Source organism: Octopus bimaculoides, chromosome 1, assembly GCF_001194135.2.
Source record: "Octopus bimaculoides isolate UCB-OBI-ISO-001 chromosome 1, ASM119413v2, whole genome shotgun sequence".
In the NCBI taxonomy this organism is placed as follows: Eukaryota; Metazoa; Mollusca; class Cephalopoda; order Octopoda; family Octopodidae; genus Octopus; species Octopus bimaculoides.
In genome coordinates, this window is record NC_068981.1 from 80,580,809 (window position 1) to 80,589,953 (window position 9,145).

The window sequence follows — 9,145 nt, forward strand, 5'->3', positions numbered from 1 at the left end:
CACACACACACATACATGTTGTTTAGCTAAAATAATCTAGTTTGGTCAATATTTGGTCAATATTACCCCATCAGAACCTTTACAGATTCTGATGGAGTAATTACAAGGTAAACATAACAGAAATGGCAGAGCAAAAAATCTTGCTGTATTTTATTTAGATATAGTTATTTTACTTATTTTAAAATCTGTAGATGTTGGCTTTGTGCCAATGTAACAAAATTAAGATTTGCTTTTAGAGAAATCGACTTCCTAAAAGTTGCAGATCTTGGTTTTTCCCTTTATCCCGCCTGAAAGAATGAGGTAAGAACTAGTCAAGTCCTGAAGTCAAAGCAACTAACGAAAATCCTTACCAAAGAAAATGTGGCCCTGTGCCAATGTAAACAAAATATATTTACATAAAGAAATCAACTTACTTAAATCCGGTAACTAATACTGAAATGAAACCTGGTGTATCTTTATACACTTCAGTTAACTGGAAAAAAAGAAATAAAAATATTTACAATAAATTCATTGTTTCTTGACCTAGGGCTGATCAGTAAATACAATATTAAGATTTTAAGCGAATTGAGATGAGAAGATATAAGCTCACACATTCTACCTCTCTCTATCACATATGTAATTTCTATGCATTCATGTTTCATTAAAAATGTACCCCCTTCCCTCGAAACGTTATTGTTTCTTTAGAAGTAGGTCGAATTAATCTGAAAATTATTTGTATTTATTTTATCAACATTGTATGGAGGAAATTTTTACACAGATATGCTGAGTGCAAATCAAGATTAAAAAGAAAAGCATATATTTTTGCTTCTATCTTTCGAGTCAATGCTGCTGTTCATATAATTAATAGTTCCTTTGTGGGCACACATCCACAACCTATCTATCAGAAGTCAGTTGCTTTCTTGACAAGGATATTGTACTTCTCAATAAATTCTAGATATTAATTAATATGCTAAACAGCAAAATTCTTAATTTTGTATCTGAAATATTGTCACATATTTATTGTCACACTTATGGCCACCAGATAGCTATATTCGACGTTATTAGTTGAAGAAGCGTTTAACATTCTCTATATCTAAGCTGATAAAGTATAAATATGTTCACATCGTTATCCTTACCACAGCATCACTTAATGTTTACAAGATTATTTTAAATACGTTAGGTAATTGAAGAATCTATATTATTAGAGTTGACTTTCTCTGTCCATCCACCTGTTACATGCGCACATCAAGATGATTTTTTATTTTCAAATCAGACGGGAAGGCAATGCCTGTAGCACCGCAACCTGGTATCCAAGGCGCAACCAAGTGTTAAATCATGCGACGGATTAAGTTTACTACCCAGGTAGGCTGTGTCGTGATTTGAAACTCAGATGGCAAAGAGACGGAAGAGATACCGTAAGACACGGTTCGTTACGCTTTCATTTTCCTTACCCCTATATAGGATGAACGACAAAAAGTGACTGCTAATTTACTCGTTGTTATTGTTGTTGTTGTTGTTGCCTTTGCACAGCTTCTAACACTGGAGATGTATTACAATATCAGCTGTTCACTACCAGTGAACTAAGGTAACACCTCTTATTGTTCGAGCACCTTCCAGAGTATTCGAGCGGTTCCAAGCACAAGCAGTACTGTTTTCTGCAAGTGCTCCACCCTTATTGCAGCCCCTATTTATTCCACGTACTTCTCAAGATTTTTGCTCACTGTTCCCAGGGCTCCGACAATTATTGGTACTACTGTTACCTTTTTCATCGACCACAACTGCTTAACTTCCCAAGCTAACCTGTCATATCTCTCGACTTTTCTTTCTTCCTTATCGTATACTTTGTTATCAGCTGGGCATGCTATTATTATTATTATTATTATTATTATTATTATTATTATTATTATTATTATTATTTATTATTCAAATTCCGCCGAGGTCGACTTTGCCTTCTATCCTTTCGGGGTCGATAAATTAAGTACCGGTGAAACACTGGGATCGATGTAATCGACTAGTCCCCTCTCCCCAGATTTCAGGCCTTGTGCCTATAGTAGAAAGGATTATTATTGATATTAAGGCGGCGAGCTGGCAGAATCGTTAGCACGCCCGGCGAAATGCTTAGCGGTATTTCGTCTGTCCCTACGTTCCGAGTTCAAATTCCGCCGCGGTCGACTTTGCCTTCTATCCTTTTGGGGTCGATAAATTAAGTATCATTTGAGTACTGGGGTCGATGTGAACGACTGTCCCTCTCCCTACAAAATCCAGGCCTTGTGCCAATAGTAGAAAGGATTATAATTATAATTATTATTATTATTATTATTAAGGCAGGATTTTTAACGCAGCAGAGAAAATGCTCAGCGGCATTTCGTCTGACTTTACACTGTGAGTTGAAATGCTGCCGAGGTCCATATTGCCGTCCATTCTTTCAAGATTGATAAAATAAATAGCCATTGAATACTGGGGTCGATGTAATCGACTAACCTCCTTCCCACAAACTTTTGGCCTTGTGCCTAAAGTAGAAAGGATTATTATTATTATTATTATTATTATTATTATTATTATTATTATTATTATTGTTGTTGTTGTTGTTGTTGTAGTTGTTGTTGTTAAGGCGGCGATGTAGCAGAATCGTTAACACGCCGGGCAAAATACTTAGTGGTATTTCGCCCGTTTTTACATTTTGAGTTCAAATTCCACCGAGGTCGACGTTGCCTTTCATCCTTTCAGGGTCGATAAATGAAGGACCAGTCAAGTACTGGGGTCGATGTGATTGACTTACCCCTCTCCACAAATTCCAGGCCTTGTGCCTATAGTAGAAAGGATTATTATTATTGTTATCCCGCCTCCATTGCACTGTTCCTTTCTCGACCCTATACCACGTCTACAATATATTTAGACTACTCTATCCTCATATTTACTAACCTCCTCTGAGAAGACCAGAGTTGTAACAGCAGGCTGTGCTGTAAAAGGCTGGCATGGGTACTGATACTGCAAACACGTTGTAGGTCACCGTTTTATTGCATGTAGAGAGTTCTGACATCCACATTTTTATTATCCCTCAGTGACACGTTCCTTGTTACAGACAGCATCATAAGATATGCTTCTTCTATCTCTAGGTATCTATTGTATTCCTCATTAGATATCGGAGAAACGGTCGAGTTATTGATGGAACTGCTGTTTGTCTTGCCTGGTTTACAGTTTTTCCTTCGTTTCACAGCCATAGAGGAACATTTATCTTGACCAAAATCCAACCCAATCTCCTCTGAGAATGTCGTAACCAGTTCACGGTTCTTTTTCATATCATGCCTATTCCTGGCATACAGTTTCAAGCCATCTTCAAAGAAGCAGTGTTTAATCATGTAATCTTGGAATGTAATTTTGGTGCTTCTCTCTTCCTGTGAACAAACGAGATACCCTTCAGACAGACTTACCATAAATGACAAGAGAGTTACTGGAAGAATGAATTACATCACATGAGACTGTCTCCTTGAGATAAACCTCCGCAATTCTGTATTTTATCAGCAATGACACAATCAGTCCTCGACTTCAATTTCAAGATGGTGGCCCAAGATGAAGTCAAGTCAGCTTTGGCTTTGACTACGTTATCTAGAACTTTAACTAGGCGAAGGTCTTCTAGTATACGTCTTCTAGTATACGTCTTCTAGTATACGTCTTCTAGTATACACAAGTGAGATAGAGTCACATGCTTTCTTATAGTCCAGCCACATTGAAACCAAGTATCTCATATATCGCCGCACCTTTGACATCACAGTTTTGTTGATCAGAATTGTCCGGTTCACTTTCAATCTCCTTTCTTCTCAGTTGTTTGTTCTACTGTGATGATAATATTTTCACAATGGCTTTGGAGGAATAAGTTTAAACAGGCTGTATATACTTTACACATTAAATTCTGACAAGCAGTTGGTAGGTAGTTCTTTGCTATATGAGTGGTTTTGTTTTGGGGAATAGTTTTGCTTCTGTCAGAGTTAACATCGAGATCTTACTGGTACAAGTTGACAAGATACAGTTGGTAGAAAGTTAACTTCTTGTATCAGTATCCGGCAATCAAGTCTCTTCTTGTCACTTTTTCATCCTAGAGTTTTTTAATTACAGTCGCAAGGGTAAAAAGAGACTGTTTACTTTTTATGATGTTTCGCTTCCGTTCTGTAACTGTGTCCTTCATGTTGACGTGTCCAGCCATGTTGTTTGCAGCATCTCACTGCATGATAAATTCAAATTTAAGACGAAAATCACTACGATCTTGATTAAGAGGTTCCCTCAGTCAATGCATGTGAAGATCAACCATTTATTTAGCAGGGTTGATATTGTGTCTACAAAGTCGGAGATAATATTTTATCGTGTTTTTGATGAATAGTGTCCCACACCATAAATGCAACTTGTCGCTTCGTGATTGTATATACGTACGTATGTATGTTTGTATGTATGTAGGTATGTATGCATGCATTATGTGTGTGTGTGTGTGTGTGTGTGTGTGTATGCATGAGTGCTTTATTGTTTTCGCTAATTCAGCTTTCTTCACACTCACAACCTCTTCTTTTTCCATTTTTCATTTATTCTCTTGGGATCTTACGACCCCCATTTTCAATTGATTGGGTACTAACTTTCACCTCTCCTTCTCTTCAGTTGATTTCCTCATACTAGTTCCCACATCACGCACACTATCGATTTTCAATATCGCATTTTCCCTCCAAATTATTCTCTTTGTTTTTATTTTATTTAATAGCCGTGCATACATATATTTTTCTTTCTCTTCAAAGAAGCACAAGTATTCGAAACGTTGTGTTTTCACTCCTCACAACAAACTATTGCACCTTATTTATTAGCTTTGACGATATGGAATGACTTCATTATATTTTAGAACATAATCTTCCATTTAACACAGTAAATCATAATGAGAGGGTTTATAATATTGTAGTTGAAGCTAATATTTTTTAAAAACTGGATTTTCATTTTTATCTTTAATTTATTATTGCACATAAATATTTAGAAATAGTCAATTTTACCTCTCCAGTAATATTTTGCGCCAACGTTCTGTAAAGAAGAGAGTTGTGATCGAGTAATGTTGTATTGAATGTTGCGTTGAATGACATCTGAAACGGGAGCTCATATTTGGCTGAAAAGAAACAACAATACAGTTGAAAAATGCTCAGTATAACATGCTTTTCGTTTTACACATCAGCTTTTCCAAGCTTTGCACAAACTTTCTCAAGTGAAATTGAATTGCTATTTATGTAAGTCTTGGAAGGAATAAAACGAGGCTCCACTTAGCAGTTACTATATATAACAAGTAACTTTGCCTAGCTTTAGAATTATCCAACATGAAAGAAGAAAGGAAAGCACAAGAGAAAAGTTTGATGTAGGATGAAAATATACAGATACAAAAATTAACACGAAGGTCGCCAAGCTTATATAGTGTACATAAAAGAGCTTACGATATTTATTAGAAGATTACAAAAATCCGCTTTTTTATTCACTCTTTACAACCCACATCCACATGACCTTCGTGAACCTCTTCAAAACCTACTCAGCAGAGACATCATACCCACATGTTTCAACTGCTCTAACATTATATCAATTCTTTTAATCATAGTCTTTTCCAATAAATTTGAGGTGAGGCTACGTATGAACAACAACAGAACAGATAAAACACACACATGCGCACTGAAGCATAGAAAATACACAACAAGCCATATAACTGCATACAATGTGCAATGAAACATCACACATATTAGATAGAGCCTGGAGTGGCTGTCTAATTGTCTGCCTCTGTCTATCTCATTCTCATTATTTCTCCTTCTCTACTATTATCACAATCGTTCTAACTGTAAATCAACCATTTAGAAACTTGTCACCACACTTACCAAATCCACTTTCCTTCTTCTCAGCACCAACATTAGACAACATTAAATACAAAACACCAATTACACTCAACAACACACATATACCACATAGACAAGACAATATATATATATATATTCGCAGTTATGAATGACATCACAAAAGCTTTTCCAGTTCAAATAGCTATACTACATTCAACATTCCTGAACGAATGTGCTTTAAGACAAATCTAATATATAGAATACTCCTGAGATCAAATATACTTTATTTTAAATACTAGCATTGTATTCAATGACTCTGCACGTGATCTATTACTATTACTCTACTGCTTTTAACTTTCATGAACGACTGTCATCTGAAACTATTAAGATATCATGTCTATGACAAATATCTAATAATTTTTTAATATCTGCTTTTGACAAACTGTTCACCAAAATTGTCTCCTTCGGTTTCAAACGCTGCCATCAGATCAGAGCAGATTTCCACCTTTATCATTTTCAAATTGGGTGTCAACTACTGAGGTACCTCTTTGCATACACTTTCCGATAACCAAAATCTTCTATCATCTTCTGTAATGCATTCTGACACAATCCACTTGTGCAGCACACAATGCATTTCTTCCACTCGCTGGCGATTTGTATCAGTGATCCTAATTTATTGTTTCCCACCGTGTGGTTGGTCTTCAGTGCTAGTTTCTCCTTTTTTAAAGTTCTTCATCGATCTGTGAACATTATTCTAGTTAACAGAGTCATCTCCGTAAACAACCCACAACATTCAGACAGCCTGCACACCTCCTTCATCAAGAACTCATTGCTTTTGCTTGGAAATCATTTTTTTTGCCTGCAATGGAGAAGATTTACTACAGAGGAGGAGTTATTCTACAAACACATGCAACTTGAGCCATCCATGTAAGTTAATCAAAAAACTTATGTCAAATTTTGCATTGCTTTCGAAATAACCCTCTCAATTACACATCGATGATTCCTTTATAACATGTTGCCAGCCTTATTCTAGTCATCTCCTCCAAATTCATCACAAATCTCTCATCTACAAAATATACAAAAAAAAAAAAAAAACCCTTACAAACATCACATATAGTATATAGACCCATACATACAGAACGACTGAACAACGAAACAAAAATATTAAAAATAAAGAACCATCTGGAAATGCGAGTGACACGGTTTGTGTCCGCAGCAAACTTAAACTCTTGTAGTCACTGCCTCTACACGAATACCACTTCCAAACGCACAGACATATGTACAATATCCAAGAACATCACATTATCCTAACAACTCTATTTCTTCCATTCAATTTAGACAATTACAAAAAAAAAAAATTACAAAAACAAAATATACACACAAAATATGCGGCAACATTAATAACCTCACTAACCCTAAATACTGATTAGATTCACAGCAGCAACAACAAAGGCAGACGAACATCAAAGGTCCCACTCTGACCGAGTTTAGATTATCTGTTTCGCGATGGCTACCACCAGAATATACGAGCATGCCGGCATAGAATGGACAGCGGAGAGAGTACAATATATCTAGACTCTTACACCGCATCCTGTGGTATTCATCTATCACAGCATGCTGGTATGTGCAATGTTGGTCCTCAGCTAGTCGGAGATCGGCGTGTAACAGGAAAACAGATTGTTGTATAGCGCCTAGTCAGTCATTCGATCGACCGACTGCATAATAAGACTGTTCCATCAGAGACGATCTAGGTTTCATAAAACATCTAGCGGGTGCCTCGAACTAACGAAGGAATATACTGTATACATAGTTCCCAGATCTGCTAGATATAACAGTCAAATCTCAAACCTTATACATTTTATAGCATAACACTGTCTGAAAAGACTTGGTGGTCACGGTTAGAATGCTTTTGATCATAGGTATGTTCTATCAGGGTTAAAAGAAAAAGCCAACGAAGAAGCCTCTTTATAGCCGGTACACCTGCTAGGAATGGCAATCAAATTCCTTCTAATTATATCCAATCATTTTAAGTAGGGAAAGGTCACATTAGATATTGTATTATTACATGTTAGTAAGGCGGAGCTGGCAGAATCGTTAGCATGCCGGGGAAAATGCTTAGCAGCATTGCGTCCGTCCTCACGTTCTGAGTTCAAATTCCACCGAGTTCAAAATGCCGTTCATCCTTTCGGAATCGATAAATTAACTACCAGTGAATCACTGGAGTCGATGTAATCGACTAGTCCCCTCCCTGCAAATTTCAGGCTTTGTGCTTATAGTAGAAAGGATTATTACATGCTAGTTAAAAAACAGGACGATCATGGCTGGAATGCCTTTATCATAGGTTTCCTCAGTCAGGATTGACCTGGGGGCGAACAACAACAACTGCCGATATATATTTCTTAGTTGTTGAAAAGTTTAAATATAAGCTCACTCATATTGAGAGTCGAATTTTGAACTGTTAACACTTCAATTAGTGCCAATGAGAATAACATCTGTTATTCACGATTACACTTTAGATTATATACTTAGTCATCAGTCATAGGAAAATGGGGTTCAGAGTGGTATCAGTTGCTCATAATACAACTTTATTAAAGACAAGGAAAGGAAATAAGGATGCAGTGTAACATCTGAAATGGTCACAAGCTTAACAAATTTACTTCACAAATAACTACTTCATTCGGTTTCAAAACCTTCTGCAGAGCACCTTGGGAAAGTGTCTTGTATTATAACCCCAGGTCAATAGAAGAGCTGTGAGCGAAATTTGGTTGGCAGAAATAGTATGGGGTTCCTATTATTGGTTAGTAGAGTTAATCTGTTGCCTGTTTTAATCCGAGACAAATCTGTTTCCCTTTTATCACCGTCTAGCTGAGGACCAATAATGCTCTCTCAAATATGTTGTGATGAATGACACGGAGTTCAATGTAAGAAACTGAAAAAATATATATATATTAAACTCGACTCCGTCGGTCACGAATGACCATGGGTGCACCTAAAAGGTTCCCCTTCGCGATACAAGTCTGAGCGGAAAGTCGCCTCACCGGCGAACGTACAACCAAGGGTTGTTTTTATGGAAGACAACCCTTGCATGCCAGCCTCATTGTTTTTATGGAAGACAACCCATGCATACCAGCCTCCTTGTTTTTATGGAAGACAACCCATGCATACCAGCCTCCCTTCTCCACGCCACCGATGTTATCCAAGGGAAAGGCAAAGGGGCCGATACAGCGTGGCACAAGGTACGTCACAACTCATTTCAACAGCTGAGTGAACTGGAGCAACGTGAAATAAAGTGTCTTGCTCAAGAACACAACACGCACCACGTCCCG

General features: G+C 37.1%; 1 protein-coding gene across 4 annotated transcripts in view; it reads right to left on the reverse strand.

The window, feature by feature from the left end:
* The window catches only part of LOC106870366 (uncharacterized protein DDB_G0271670-like), a 103,756-nt gene that overhangs the window by 3,566 nt on the left and 91,045 nt on the right, over positions 1–9,145 (reverse strand). For all 4 annotated transcript variants that reach the window (XM_014916404.2, XM_052967789.1, XM_052967777.1 and 1 more), the window contains 2 exons: positions 5,004–5,113; positions 414–472 (listed from right to left, as the gene is read on the reverse strand). In XM_014916404.2, the coding sequence (XP_014771890.2) occupies positions 414–472; positions 5,004–5,113 (169 nt within the window). The remainder of the gene's footprint in view (positions 1–413; positions 473–5,003; positions 5,114–9,145) is intronic.